This window comes from Bubalus bubalis, chromosome 2 (assembly GCF_019923935.1).
Source record: "Bubalus bubalis isolate 160015118507 breed Murrah chromosome 2, NDDB_SH_1, whole genome shotgun sequence".
Lineage (NCBI taxonomy): Eukaryota > Metazoa > Chordata > Mammalia > Artiodactyla > Bovidae > Bubalus > Bubalus bubalis.
Window position 1 is genome coordinate 47,990,412 of NC_059158.1, and position 16,232 is coordinate 48,006,643.

The window sequence follows — 16,232 nt, forward strand, 5'->3', positions numbered from 1 at the left end:
CCCCAAATAAATAAAAAGCCTCAAGTTGTTCTGACTAAGAGACTGAGCTACCCAAACACAATTTCTTCCAGGTCTTCTATGTGAGAGAAGGGTCTGGCAACACGGACGGCGAGTCCATGCTCAGTCGCTCAGTCACGTCTGACTCTTGTGACCCCATGGGCTGTAGCCTGCCAGGCTTCACTGTCCACGGGATGTTCCAGACAAGAATACTGGAGTGGGTTGCCGTTTCCTCCTCCAGGGGATCTATCTGACCCAAGGGTCAAACCCAAGTCTCCTGCACTGGCAGGTGGATTCTTTAACACTGAGCTACCTGACGAGTCCAACACGGACACTACTTTCTGTTAAAATACAAGGACTGTTTTTCAAAAATGAAATTCTAAAAGGAACTCCTAGTCAGGAAAATTAATTACATAGATTGAGAAGCAAAGTAGAACATTATGCTGTACACTGATTTGATCGGGTGGTCACAGTGATCTTGATTATGGTATAAATTCACTATAATCCAATAGCAAAAGACAGAGCACAACCATAACCTAATAAACCACAGAATAACACAGAGATTCTTTCATGATCATCTATATTTTTCACATAAGATTTTTTTCAAAAATAATAAAGATTATATTAAAAGCAAGTGCCACTGTGGAGTATTTAAATAAAAGACAAAAAATATCAACACACACTGTGCATTCTATTACTTGCCTATGGTATACCTTAAAAGCAATGCACCATCTTTTCAATGGGATCTTAGGCATAGACATTTGTATAACAAGTATGTTTTTCTGCCATGGGCTATTTTCCTATGAGAAGCATTAATTTCTTTATGCTGCTCAGAGGTCTGAATATGAATTGAACTAAACATTTTTATTTGAGGCTGCTTTCCCACCAATGTAAAGATCATTAAAACTACATAAACCGAATACTTCCTTAATGACTCCACTCCTTTTTTTCTATATGGATTACTGTAACTTTATACAGAATGGGTTTAAGCTAGAGAGAACTACGTATTTCAGGTTTTGTTTCGACTCCAGAGAACCCCAATGTTCCTGAAACCTATAAACAACAGTTGACGTATAGAATAACAATTTACTCTGATAATAGCAATGATAATACAGCAAACATTAATTGGATGCTTAATGGGTCCCAGTTACTCAAGGATTCAAACATTAATAGCTTTTCTGTCTATTAAAAAAGATTATCCCCAGGGTGATTCCCTTAAGGAGTATTCTTTTCACTGTTATTCTGTAAGCTTGAAAAATGTTTTATTTAAAACTAATGATTTAGCTGTTTAAACAGCAGCTGTGGATAAAGGAAAAGAGCTTTTCTCCGAGTGAAAGCCCCACACACACTGTCTGCTTACGGGTCTCACACTAGTCACATGGACGAGATTGTACCTTCATAGGCTGCTTTTCCTCTTCGCTGCACGTGCTCATGATTTTATGTCCAGATTTAACAAGCTCATCAATAATGTCCTTGTGTCGCAAAATCTCCATGGTGAATGTCTGTATTTACCAAAATAAAGATTTTTTTTTTAAAGAGAGCATATGATTAAAACAAAAACACTAAGGCAAAGCAGTTAAAACGACTAAGCTACACTCAATCATGCAAGTGCATCTCCTCGGAGCATGCTGACAAACCACATAGATGTGACTGGAAACGTGTGTCTTCACCTTTTGAACCTGCAGCTGAGCGGAGGTCTGGTCTTGCTCAAGCCTGATGTCACCCAGAGACGTCAATTTCTTCTCTGTTTCATTAATCCAGGCTAACTCAGCATCGGCCGCTTGGTCAAACTAAACAAAAGATAAATAATCAGGTCAGCAAGTTCCTGTAACTGGTGCCAGAGAAATATCTATCTACATGTCTTTCAAATATCCTTATCACATAAATGGAAAATCTGGGCCTGTCTCCTCATGGCAACCGGAAATGATCCATGAGAGTGACTCATGTTATAAAGAGAAAGGAGAAGTTTCCACAGAGAAATTAAACACAACCTCTTAAAATGTGCTGAATCCATAACATGGTAATGATTTGAGGATCGCTCACACTGCTGCCTTCTCCCAGGTGGTGATATAAGGATTTTCTTTACAATACTATACAAATTAAGCAGCTATAAGAGCGGTTAGGCACCATCTTTACATCACTTCATCCTTCATTGTATCACTTTAATGTGATACGCAGGTAACATTCTGCTATCAAAGTCCGCAATTCCTAGCAAAAAAGAATGACATAGTCCCATTTATTTACTGCTGTGGAAAATATCTTTCCATCTATGCAGAGTATACCCCAAATGTCTCATGCATTATATTTTGCCTCTCATTTAATAACAGCAGAATACATTTTCAAAAGCCTTCTTAAATATTTTAAGAGATTTTTCTTTTCCTGATCACACAATAATTTATGGTCTAAATCTGCAAAGTACAGAAAAATACATGGAAGAAAATTAAAAGCTGAAGCTAATACTATCGTTATTTCAGTGAATTTTCTTTCAGAAGTTAAAAAATAGAAAGTGCTGGGATAATACCGTATAAACAGTCTCATTCTTTTTCATTTATGGTGAACCTTTCCCATGTCAAAAGTGTGATTTTTAAAATACCATCACTATATCCCAGCATCCTGGGATATTTTCACTTAGGTTCTCTGCATTTGTCTGATGTTACACAAACAACGCTGTAATGGATATCTTTGTAAATAAATGTAAATAAATTTCCGTTGGCATCTCTAAGTAGTCCCTTAGAGTTGATTCCTAGAAGGTGACTTCTAAATCAAAGAGTGTGAACACTTTCTATACCTTGTACCAGACACACCCCATGCCTTCCAGTTATCATGAACAAATACAGCAGGCAAGCAATACCAGTCAACACAGTGCAGACTATAAATGGTAATTAGCACCTCGGCAGAAAGGGTGAAAGAGAGGGATATTGTGATTTTCAAGTCCAGTACTGCCAGAACCTCCAATTTTTCAGGTGTCAGTAGCTCAGTCATGTCCGACTCTTTGTAACCCCATGGACTTCCGCCAGGTTCCCCTGTCCATGGAATTCTCCAGGTCAGAGTACTGGAGTGGGTTGCCATTTCCTTCTCCAGGAGATGAACCCAGGTCTCCTGCATTGCAGGCAGATTCTACCATCTGAGTCACCAGGGAAGCCCCTAATTTTTCAAGAGCACCTGGAAACCCAGTTTGGGGTCGGGGGATAATAAGTGGAGGGGGGTAATGGTGGAGGTAAGAAACTAAACCAGAAGATAACTCATGCTCTTAAGACACAAAGCAACACTCTGTAGATTCACAGGAGGGTGGAGAAGACATACTTTTCACCCAAGAACTGATGCATCTCAGAGCCCGGACATCATATAGAACACACACGAGGAGGATCCGGGAGAGAGGAAAGCAGAACTGCTACGAGTCTTGGACCCCAGGAACACCACAGAGGCCAGTCCCCTGGTTTTCTTTTGCTCCCATACCCTGGACGGGATGCTGGAGAAACTGCCCCCCAGAAGCACCCAGAGGCCAGACAAGGCCCCCAGGAAAGCCTCTCTCTAGTCAAAGGTGCAGGAAAGGGGAAGCCTTGCAAGACAGAAAGCATCTAGACAATAAGCGTTCTGCTCCAACCAAACACCAGAGAACAAAGCCCTGGGCTCCCTACCCTCCTGCCAACAAGGGCTGAACACCCCCTGGGCTGGGCCCGGCACCCCTGCCAGGATGACGTTAGCCCAGCAGGGGGCAGGCCCTCTCACTTCCCGGGCGAGCACAGGCCTCTGCCCCCGGGTCAGTGGGGAGCGCTGGGCAGTCCCATGGGGAGCCTGGACTTGCTGCCCTGGAAGCTCAGGCGGGCTCTCCTCCTCTCCTCGGGGGTGTCAGGGGAGGCCTGTCACAGTCAGGATCTGCACAGCACTCAGTGGGGAGGTGGCCCCTTGCCCACGGTGCCGGGGAGCTCCCAGCCCCACCAAGCAATGAGGGGTGCCCCCAGCTTAGGGGTCACACAAGTTCCCCGGGGTCCACGGACTTCTCCTTCCTCCGGGCGGCACCCCCGCCATCTCAGCCACAGTGGTGCTGGGGATCGCCCACCAAAGGAGAAGGCCGATCTGAGGCCCAAGACACAGGGCACCAAGAACCACGAGGAACCAAGACAGAACTGAAGATCACGAGCAGAGGCTGGTCCCCAGATGACCTCAGAAGCATCTGACAGACCTTAGAGCGGCCGTGATAGACACACTAGGAGCGATCTCACAGGCAGTGGAAATGAGGGGAAAATCAGAAGGCCTCGGCAACAAAAGGTAAAATCCGTAAGACACAGAATACACCGAGAAGAACCAAATGGAGATTTTAGAACTTAAAATATAACAACTACAGTAAAAGCTCAGAGGATGAGACCAAGGAACACAATAGAGGAAAGAGTCATCGAAATGGAAGACAGAGGCAGATTCATTTTGATATTTGGCAAAACTAATACAATTATGTAAAGTTTAAAAATAAAATAAAATTAAAAAAATAAAAAAAAAATCAAACTGAAAAAAAAAAAAAAAAAGAAATGGAAGACAGAATGACAGAAGTTACCCAACCCGAATGACAGAGAACAGACTGGAGAACACGAACAGAGCCCAGGGCCTGAGGAAGGAACCGTAATAAAAGATCTAAAATTCAAGTCACTGTGGAGAAGAGATGGGGGATACTTTGTGGCTGAAAGGTACACAAACATTCTTAAAGAAATAAAATTGTAGAAATGGAGGCCAGATTTTGGCTAGGATTGAGGGGGAGGCAGAGACAGGAGGGGCAAATGCAGCTTTAACGGGGCGGCGTGAGGGTCTCCGTGATGGACATGTCCTGCGTCCTGATGGAAACGTTCTGCGTCAATTTCCTGCTTGTGACACTGGACGGTAATTTTGCAAGATGGTCTCCCATTGGGGAAACTGAAGAAACACTACAAGGTGGACTCTACATTACATCTTACAACTGCATGTGACTCTACAAAGATCTTAAAACAAAGTTAATTAAAAAAAAACAAAAAAAACCTCTCTGTGGGTAACCTCTCACTGGCAAGTCCTGTGCGCATCTTCTCTTTTCGATCTATGCTCCCAAGTTGTCCTGGATGTACTGATTCCTGTTCCCACAAGCAGAGTCTGGCCTTCCCCTCATCAACATAGGGCATATAATTACCCGCCAGTATCAGCTGATGCAAATAAGACAGTACCGAATGAGTCACTGCCATGGCTCCAATCTCACAAATAAAGAGTCACCATGAGATAGGTCAAAAAGCCTTATTATTACTGAATTGTTATTTATCAATATTTTTTTCTACCTATCATGTACCCACTTGTTTTCACCTTGCCAGGTCATGAATGAGTAAATAAATACTGAAGCGATTTGAAAGTTAATTTCTTTGAGTCAACAAGTTTAGATAGAAAAAAAATTAGATAATCATTAAAATATGGGACCAAACCAGAAAATACATTTGCTCGATGGAATAAAAGCTATGACAAACCTAGTCAGTGTATTAAAAATCTGAGACATTACTTTGCTGACAAAGGTCCATATAGTCAAAGCTATGGTTTTTCCAGTGGCCACGTACAGATGTGACAGCTGGACCATAAAGAAGGCTGAGCGCTGAAGAACTGATGCTTTATAATCGTGGTGCTGGAGAAGACTCTTCAGAGTCGTTGGTCTACAAGGAGATCAAACCAGTCAATCCTAAAGGAAATTGGTCCTGAATATTCATTGGAAGGGCTGATGCTGAAGCTCCACTACTTTGGCCATTTGATGTGAAGAGCCGACTCATTGGCAAAGACCCTGATGCTGAGAAAGACTGAAGGCAGGAGAAGGGGAGGACAGAGGATGAGATGGTTGGATGGCATCACTGACTCAATGGACATGAGTTTGAGCAAGCTCCAGGAGATGGAAGGACAGAGAAGCCTGGTGTGCTGCAGTCCACGGGGTCGCAGAGTCAGACATGATTTAGCAACCAAACAACAGCAATATTTTTTGACATTTACCTTTAAATATTGACAGCATAAGGATATGAAAGGGAAGATATGGTTTAACAGACCTTTACTTAACAATCTCTAGAAATGCTGCCTGAACAAAATCTGAATCTAAACCAACATCTAATGGAAAAGGATGCAAAGTGAGGCCGCTCTGAGGCTCCTCTGGCATATGGGCAGCAGTCACACCGTCACACAGGAGGCTGAGACACATGGCCCACGGGCGCCCTGCCAAGTGTCACACGTCTGACAGGATCACTGACAGGCCAAGTAGTTCCAGACAGAGATACACAGAACTTGAGTGCTCAGACTGGGTGAGCTCCCCCACAAGGGCAATTAAAGTAAGTCTCTCCACAGCCACCTTCAAGGTGTAAACTTTCAAAGGTGCAAATGCGCTTCTGGTTCCAACAAGGAACCAGGACCTGCTCCATCAACGTGAGGCATGAGAGAAACTGCAGCGTGCCCTCCGTCTCCTGCGGGGACGATCCTTCAGCTCCACCATCTCCCGCCTCCTCTCCCTCCTCTAGGGAGTAACGCTTCTTGCCTCTTCACTTGAGGCCAGCCCCTGTACGCCAGCTACTGTACTGTGCTGCTATACTTTGCTGGAGAGGCAAACGGCAACCCACTCCAGTACTCTTGCCTGGAGAATCCCAGGGGCAGAGGAGCCTGGCAGGCTACAGTCCATGGGGTCACAAGAGTCGGACACGACTTAGTGACTAAACCACCACCTCCACCACCACTATACTTTTCAAAGCACTGTACTGTAAGATCAAAAACGTTTTCTTATTGTGTGTTTTTTAGGTATTATTTATGTGAAAAGTATTATAAACCTATTGCAGTACTACACTGCCAATTGGGTACGTAGGCTAACTTTGTTGGATTTACGAACAAATTGGGACTGAAGAAAGAGCTCTTGGAATGGAACTCGTTTGCATGTGGGTTGTCTGTATGCAGGGGACTTACTGTACTTCTAAAATGACTCTGCACATTTATATACTCAAACAGAAGCCTTTCTCCTTTCTAAGTTTCCCATAACATCATGCATTGTTTTTTTGAAGCCGCCTTGTAATCTGCACGTAGTGGTACTGGTTAAGTGTTCTGCTCACTAATTCATCACTTTTGCTGCTATGGGGACAAGCCAGAACAATGCGGACTCCAGAGGGAATCTTGATAAGGCATCTGAAAAGTTCTATCTGAATTCATCTGGTTCAATAATTGTTACGACATGACTTAGTTTCAACTGGAACTACTCATTAGCAATTGTAGATCTATGTGAAGAGGAAAATAAAGTTTCATCAACTAACTCAGCAGCTTCAGATGTGGAAGAGGAAATCATCACGAGACAAGTGGAAGAGTCCGGATCATTGGCTTTGAAACTGCACATGATGAAACTCCTGGGCACAGCTCTACTGTGTGGTGCGGCTGGCACATAACTGAGAAAAACAGTCAGGCCTTTCCACCTGAGTGCCAGTGCTGCAAAATAAATAATTCTCCTACTAGTCCTTGAAAAAAAAAAGTGATACCCCAACCATTTTGCTTGTGTTCAGGCTATTTTTAGTATTTATATGACAGTCCTCATAAAGAAAGTCAGACTGCTAGTGTTAATATTAGTTTAATACTAAGTCTCCCTTTCCTAAGGAAAAAAAAAAAGCATCCAATGTAAAACAGTGTGATGATACCCAAGTTGCCAAAATGGAAAACTGAAACTCAAACACTGTTTCTTTAACCAAGGCAAATATTTGCTCTGCTAAAAGAAAACAAGACTTCAAGCAGAAATTTCCCTTCTGTCTGTTGAATTTTTTTAATTAGGTTAGAAAATATTTATTATCCAACAACAAAAGGGATAGCCGCAGGGTCTACATGAAGCAATTTACAGTCAAGCAAGGCATTTTATTTAGATCTGGGACTCTTTCAAATAACTACTTAATGTGAGAATTCCTTAACAGACCATATGTGTGGCTTATTTTACTTGTTGAATAACATGGCAGAAAGCTCCCTACACCCAATTTTAATAAATTTGCTTACTGCCCATGTAAGTAGCAAAAAAAAAAAAAAAAAAAAAGACTTCAAATGAACTGTCGAGAATGTCAGCATCCTTAACTGCATTCTGGGAAACAGTCTAATAGACATCATCTGTGGAGTCCAACCATCAACCCCAACTACACTAATTCCTAGTTGAACTAGTATTTTAGAAACTTCCTACAAGTTGGTAAAGACATTTTAATTGGTTACTCTCTAAATGTTCCTGAAAAACACTCTGTAAAACAGTAACGACCAACATTCTAGTGAACACACTGTTCTAAATGCTTGAACATTCAAGACTCCCTCCTTGTATCCTGACAGCAACTAAATCCAGTGGGTACCACCACTAATCTCATTTGCAGCTGAGAAAGCCAAGGCAGAGAGAGGCGGACTGACTCACCAGAGGTTACCCGGCTTGTAACTGCGGGTCTGAGATTCGCACGACTGTGGTCTGACCCGAGTCCGCATAGCAGTCGCCCTGGTACGCCCCTGTGCCTGTGGACGGCCTCGGCTTAAGAACTCACATTATTCATGGGATTTCACCAGAATTGGTTCAGATACCACAACAGTCATTAAGCGGTGAGTTTTTGCTTACTATTTAAGTGTCTCTCCCATCTCTGACAAATTGTTTTTGGATTTCTCCAGAAAGTTTCACTTGAGCGGAAGCAGAGGTTTAAGAAAGACTTAAGCGGTAAGCAGATCTTAACCTTCAGGACACCCTTGTACTCCGAGAGGGTCTTAGCGCTTTCCTTCCATTAGCATTTCCTCCCATTCTCCTTCCCATTATTCATGGCCCAGCCCATATTTTCCTACCCAACACCTGGAAGGTCTAAACAAACCTCACTTCCGTGGGGGAGGCTTCCTTCTAGTTCTTTAAAAGAAATTAACAGGTGTTATTTTTCTCCCAGGCGGATCCCTAATGACCCAGTGAGCTGTTTAATTGTACCCATACGCCTTTATACTGGGGGGCTTATGATGGCCCAATAAAACAAGCCAGGCAAACAGAACTGCCAGAGAGTGCCTGGGATACCCAGACCCTGTGAGATACACACCTCAGCACCTTCTGATAACTGTACATTTATAAGCGGCTAGTGAAGTGAACACAAACATTCCGGAGTTTAAATAATCACAGTGAGCGGAACTCAGGCGGTAAAGTCTACATCTCTGAAGCAAAAGTGCATTTCCCCGTTTCCAAGTGGCTCATTTAATTCAATGAGCAGAAAGAGAAAGAAAGCAACAAAGATACGTTGCGTTGTGTGGGTTTAACATGCTGAAATACCTACAGTTTCTAACTCAGATAATGGCAGGCCTTGGTGAGAAGGAGGCAGCTGTTTTGCTTTTATATAAAGATCATTATTACTACTTAAGAAGCTGCCTTATTCTACTCAGATTTTTCCTAAAACTTATGAATGGGCCCAACTAAAAAATCCTCTTCAGAATATTGATGATTGTAAATTTACTGAGTCAGATTCAGGGGCTTATTTACCGGTCGCAACAAATGGACACCATGCTCACTGCATTCACCCGTAATTGAGGCTGTTGTATTACTTCCAAAAGAATAATACACGTCACTCAAATTTATGTAAGGCTCTTGACACTATGTTCTCAAAACTCAATGACAGATCTTTTCAAAACTGCTATGTAATATAACAGAATTAACATGAAAAACCTAACCATGTAACATCAGAAGTATTTTGAGTGTACTGGGTGGATACGAAGTACATGCTAATGAGAAGGTATCTGGACACTCTCTTCCCACTTCTCTTTAGACCTCAGCCCTTTGCCACATTTCCCTGGCGTCTTCCACGTAGATGAATATAACCTGAGATGGCGACCTGACCATTCACAACTTCACTGCTGCTGCTGCTGCTGCTGCTAAGGCGCTTCAGTCGTGCCTGACTCTGTGCGACCCCATAGACGGCAGCCCACCAGGCTCCCCCGCCCCTGGGATTCTCCAGGCAAGAACACTGGAGTGGGTTGCATTTCCTTCTCCAATGCATGAAAAGTGAAAAGTGAAGTTGCTCAGTCGCTTTCGCCTCTATGCGACACCATAGATTTCCCTAAAGCTTCGGAATTCCAAAGTGTAGCTTATAACATTATCAAGGAGGCAGGTCTGTATATAAACAATTTTAATGTCAAAAGACTAAAACATCTTATGAGAAATCTGCCTGGAAAACAGCCCCTTCAGCTATTTTCAGTCTAGCTGAATTTAGGTTATTTGGGGACACAGCATTAAATTTATAAATGTAAAATTTACGAAGTCATTTTCAAGGGCCATACCCTCACGCTGTCACTCATGGGTGGGATATGCCGGGGGAGGGACCCAGGAAGGAGTAGCTGTTAATAAAACAAGTTGTATGTGACTAAAGGTGTACAGAGAAAAACGGATGTGGCCAGATCATGTCCATGGTTCAGACGGAGAAGACACAAGTGTGGGAGATGATTTGTTTATACAACATAAAATAGTATTTACAAAACATGTGGCTCATGTCCAAGTGCAATTATTTTCTTTTTGCACCATTCCTTTTGTATTTCATGGATGTACTAACACTGGATAAACAGAAAACAAGCATTTTAGTATCAAACTGTATTTTGGTCCTAATTCCAAACATTTACAATCGGGCAAGGTTATAAAATAATTTCAATGACATATTAAGCCTTTTCTAAACTTGGAAATCATGAGTTCAGAAGCTATTCTTTTGAATGCAAAAGTAAATCTGTCAAACCAGAAAGACAGGCATGGATGTGTTCTTAAACTTGCCCGGAGTGAGAGATTTCTTGATCCTTTCAGCGTGGATGCCCATGGCTTACAGCCCTTTCTGGAAATATCCTCATATTTCTACTTCGTAGCAATAATAGTGCCTTCCTTCAGATTATGGAGGGAGGTTAGAAAAAAATGGATCACCGTTTAAGACTTTTCCTTTCTACCTGATCTGTAAAGAGGCACCAGAGTGGAGTAGAATGAGATTGGACTAAGTCCTGATTACAACTCCACTACACACCAGAGGCAGGATCCCTCTGGTGGGAGGGAGGTCACCTCAGCACACACCAGCTCTGAACAGTGCATCTCAGCATTACTGGAAAGGTATTTCTCTTCTAATTTCTCTTTTTTGTTTTAATTGGCTTAAGTGCATTTTTAAGGCTGAGCGCCAAAGAACTGATACTTTCGAAGTGTGCTGCTGGAGAAGACTCTTGAGAGTCCCTTGGACTGCAAGGATATCAAACCAGTCAACCCTTAAGGAAATCAGCCCTGAATATTCTTTGGGAGGACTGATGCTGAAGCTGAAGCTCCAACAGTTTGGCCACATGATGTGAAGAGCTGACTCACTGGAAAAAGACCCTGATGGCTGGGAAAAATTGAAAACAAAAGGAGAAGGGGGCAAAAGAGGATGAGATGGTTGCATGGCATCACTGACTCAATAGACACGAATCTGAGAAAACTCATAGATAGTGAAGGACAGGGAAGCATGGAGTGAAGGACAGGGAAGCATGGCATGCTGCAGTCCATGGGGTCACAGAGAGCTGGACATGACTTAGCAACTGAACAACAAAAAAAGTGCATTTTATTGGAGGTATTTCACTGGAGGTATTTCACTGGACAGATGTGCAGGCATTCAAAGGAATGCACATATACATACAGAATAAATACACATGAACAACCAGGAATTATTAACAGACCAATGGCACTGATATTAGCTACAATCTAGCGGCAGTGAGGTACTTTATCCAAAAGCTCTCCCTCTCTCTCACAAGCAAGGCTTGAAGGATTTCATAACAGTGTTTGCATGATCTTGCTTCCATGAGTTTGTCCCGCATTCTTTCTCAAAGTCTTGCAACTTTCAATAAGGAATGACTTTATCCGGTAAAAAAACCCATTAATCGTTATTTTCCTACAGGATATATGTTTTGGATCTAGAAAACACAGACCAACTTGTGGAAAATATTTGCAAAAACCTTGAATAGAACGAGACTCCAGTTTAATGACCTTGGCACCCAGGAGAGCTTACAAACCAAGAAGGCGCTCAGCCTGTCACCTGTGCTTTAGAGCAGCTCTTTGCCCCTTTCCTGTTTGCCCATTTATATTTCCCTCTATCCTTAAAAGAACCCAGTGAGACGAATGAGATCACTAAGCAATTCAAACTGACTCCTGACTTATGCCCTCCTGAACGCACATCATGCCTTGCCTAACCTGCTGGTTCTTTTCCTAGATTAGAAGGAGTAAGAATGATGAAGCAAGCAGTTAAAAATGACTAGCCCTCTATCCCACTAGCCCCCTAAGCAATCCTGCCAGAGATCACAGCAAGATAACGTCTGGAGAGAGAGCCAGCCACCTGCACTCAATGCAGATGGAGGCAGAAGCACCCTCCTGCCTCCATGATTCAGAGATTCGCCCCGCTTTTTTCCTTTAAAAACCATCCTGGCTGAGCAGAATCTTTGGAATTGGTCTCTGGACACGAGTCTCCCTTTCCCCCAGACAGCCCACTCTTACAGTTAAAGCACCTTTCCTCTCTCCTGACATTTGCCTCTCGAATTACTGGCTTATGAGAGGCAAGCAGCCAAACCTTAGTTTGGTTACACCCTCATTACCATCGTCCTTCACTGAACGAGCCAACCAAGACCAGCTTCTCAAGAGAGCCTTATTCCCCAGAGGACAGAATATTTGTCTTGCTATTTAGAGAAGTCTTCAGTGCCAACTCGGAAAGGTCGGCAGAAATTCTGGTGAAAAAAATAATCCGACTCTTTTCAAATAGTTGAATAGCCTCGCAAGTAAACATGCTTATTTCCCTATGATAATGAGGCATACAAATTCCTCCCAAGTTTGAAAACAGAGCCATGCAAATGCATTCCTCAGGCACGAAGGTCTCCCTCGCAAAAAATATCTCAGGCGGGCCTTTTGCTAATACTGTATTCAAGCAGCCCTGGTGATTCTAGAGCATGGCACTTAAATGAGGGGCGAGGGGCCACGCTTTAGAACTAGACAAACTGCACTTTTACAGCAACCTGAGAGTCTCAAACCGATTTTGGATGCTCCTGCACAGTCTGCTTGGTTAGTGTGTCTTGCTTTTGGCCTGGATGAGTAAGGCTGAGTCATCCACCTTCCTGAGCCCCACTCTGCAGTACACAGCAAAACCGCACTAACCCCATCAGAGAAAGCCTGCAACAAAAGGCTGATGACTTAATGTAAATATCCAGAGATCTCAATACAAGTTAATCCAAACATGTCTCACAAGCTTCTGGATCCAAGACCCCCCTGGTTGCCCAGAGTCTTCTGACCCAGCTGTGGCTAAGGGGTGGGACCTATGAAACTCTCTGGAACCAGAGGCTCTGTGTGAGTTGCAGACAGGTCAGAAACGATCATTTTTTCCCCTTTCAGTCATCTCCAGAAAGAAAAAAAACAAACACGACATCACCAATACAGCAGTTTCCTTTTCAGAAAGAACTCAGCCTTTCTTTGCCATGTATGTCAAGGAACGTTAATAGTGACTTACATGATAACTCAAAAAAATAATAATGATAATAATTATGCGCACACAGATTTGACCTAGCCAGGGCCTGAAATCAACATGAACAGCCTGCACACGTGGAGACAAAAGGCCTTCTGTGCAGGGAGCGGGGGAGCGGGGCTGCTCCTTCCACTGGCCGATGGGGGGACCAGGCCGGAGACCAGAGGGCAGACGGCTGCCCGCGATGCAGAGCCGGGCCCCACCCAGCGCACACACACCTGCACGAGCCCGCTGACCCTCTCAGCCCCTCCTGTGGCTCTGAAAGAGTGAGCGGTGGGTGGGAAGGCCACTGGGAGGAGAGGTTCCGGGAGGCGCGTGCCCACCTACCTGCTGGGCCCGCAGGAGCGCCGCGTCGATGGCCTCCACCCGCTGTGCCACGGCGTCGCTGACCAGGCGGAAGCGGTCGTTGTCCTCGGCCACCGTCCGCTCCAGGCCTTCCCTCGCCCTCCAGGGCACCAGCTCCAGCAGGGCGGCGCTCACCTCGTTCAGCGAGTCCAGCAGGGCTTTGTGGCTCTTGGCTTCCTTCTTCAGCTCCTGGGGACGCAAGCCGAGAAACACAGGCCTCTGAGGGACACGCCATGGCTGAACGAGCTTCCCCTTCAACTGCCCTCAGGGCCAGAGCCCTTCACAGGCAACAGGCTGCATGGGCCCCCTTGGCCGCAGTTACATTCTGTATACCACAGGTATTTCACACAAGGGAAACCATTCCCTAAGAAGCTCAAAAGGACAACCCCCTTGTCAACATGGCACAATTTGAGCTTTGAAACGTAATATCAGTGTTTAAAAAATTGGGAACCCAAACCCAGCAAGTTAATATGGATTATTCTTTGCTGGCTGGCAACCTCAAAGTAATCGGGAACCACAACACATAACTGACAAGAACCTCCTGTGCAGCTCAGTGAGCTCCACTCCGTGCTCTGCGGTGACCTGAAAGGGAAGGAAATCCAAAAAACGGCAGATACATGCATGCGTACGGCTGCCTCGCTGTGTTATACAACAGAAACGAACACAACACTGCGAAGCAACCATACTCTAATAAAAATTAATATAAAAAAATAATCAGGTACCAGAAAACTAAAGAGGAAAGTCTGGACCAGAATCGAGTGACCCTCAAAAGGAGGACTCACTGGCTTTAAATCATCCCTGTTGAATCATCACAGGCTCAGTGAGCCTAGCCTCCCCAACTCCCTGAACCCACATGTGGTCATACTTCAGGGATGATGAAAACGGAGGCTGGCCACTCTGAGAAGAAAGACACTCAGCGTGGGAGAATACCAATTTTTGCAACATGATTAGGAAAGTCACCTCATGCCATGCATTGACCTTATAAACGTGATTATCCTGACCAAATTATGTGTGTCTCTGAAACACTGATCACTGCCCTTTTTTTCCTGTTTTTATGCATAACAAAGTATACTCCCACCATAAGGTTCGAGGGACAAACGACAAGACGCTGTTTTTTTGTCTGGGCTCCTAAAAGTTCACACAGCTGGTCCGCTGCCAGTTTCTGTTGGGTCCACGCCCACGAAGGCGCCCTGAACACATTAGTAGTGACATGTGATGAACATCACTTCGCCCCTGAGTGACTCGCCTCCCTTGAGAGATAACAAGCAGACACAAAGAATATATGTCGGAGCGTACTTTTTGCCTCGCGTGTGCTTGGCTGGCAGCCTCTCCCTTCAGAACCTGTGTTTCGTACGAGAGCAGCTCGACTTCCACCTTGTCCAGCCAGGCGCACAGCCCCTCGTGGGTGGACTGCAGCCGCCGTGCAAGCTGCAGTGCCTGTTCCAGGGTCTTCGCAACGTCCGTGCTCTGCTTAGTGATGTCCTGGTATCTCGCTTTAATGGCTTCCAGCTTATCTTGAATGATTAAAACCTCATCACCTAGAATTTCAAAGGCATGTTATATCTCATGAAAGGAGAAGCAGAGTTCTTCAGAGGTGATGCTACGCTGATGAGATTTTGGAGGGTGGGGGAGAGGAGACACTTTTCTTAAGAAGCTCTGACCCAAGAAAAGGCCTTTCCTAGGTTTGAATCTTTCTGGGGATTTCTGGCCGATGTCAACAACTCTGCAAATGCAAATACAAAAAACTGCCAAGGACCACAGCACCTTCTGTCCTGTGAAAGCACCACCTTGCGTCTATCTGTATGGTCTTTCCGTGTTTAAGGTTAGAAACCACCTGGGTCCAAATACTGAGTTTGTGACTCATTACCTTGTACAAGGTACCTCACCTCTCTGTGCACCTGAGTACTTATTACAAGAACAGAACCTACTTCATAAGGTTGTGCTAAAAATTCAATTAGTTTACATTTGCAAAGTATTTAGAATGGCGCCTGTCACAGGCATATACATGTTTATGTACAGCCTGGGTGGTGGTAGTTTAGTCACTAAGTCACGTCCAGTTCTTGGACTCTTGCAACCCCATGGACTGTAGCCCTCCAGGGTCCTCTGTCCATGGGATTCTCCAGGCAAGAATACTGGAGTGGGGTGCCATTTCCTCCTCCAAAGTATAATCCGTGTGTGTGTTAAAAATAATAAATTCATCTGTACTGTTCCCACAGATCTTCACCTGACTCTATTTAATTTTCAGACACACAGAAAAATTGCGTCCTGGGCTTCAGGTTCCAAGTGCAAGGCTGTAGCTATGATACCAAATTCCTCCCATGCATAATGAACAGTACCTGCCCCCACCACACACATGCTGAGCTGAATACAGATACAGTGAGATGTTCTTAAAGC

General features: G+C 44.2%; 1 protein-coding gene across 31 annotated transcripts in view; it reads right to left on the reverse strand.

Annotated features, from left to right (window-relative positions):
• DST (dystonin) overlaps positions 1 to 16,232 on the reverse strand; it is a 513,843-nt gene that overhangs the window by 58,889 nt on the left and 438,722 nt on the right. For 30 of the 31 annotated variants that reach the window (XM_045163432.1, XM_045163439.1, XM_045163440.1 and 27 more), the window contains 4 exons: positions 15,135 to 15,376; positions 13,821 to 14,027; positions 1,668 to 1,787; positions 1,392 to 1,499 (listed from right to left, as the gene is read on the reverse strand). In XM_045163432.1, the coding sequence (XP_045019367.1) occupies positions 1,392 to 1,499; positions 1,668 to 1,787; positions 13,821 to 14,027; positions 15,135 to 15,376 (677 nt within the window). Of the gene's footprint in view, positions 1 to 1,391; positions 1,500 to 1,667; positions 1,788 to 1,988; positions 2,206 to 13,820; positions 14,028 to 15,134; positions 15,377 to 16,232 lie in introns of those variants that run through there. The other variant, XR_006640256.1, reaches the window with a different exon arrangement.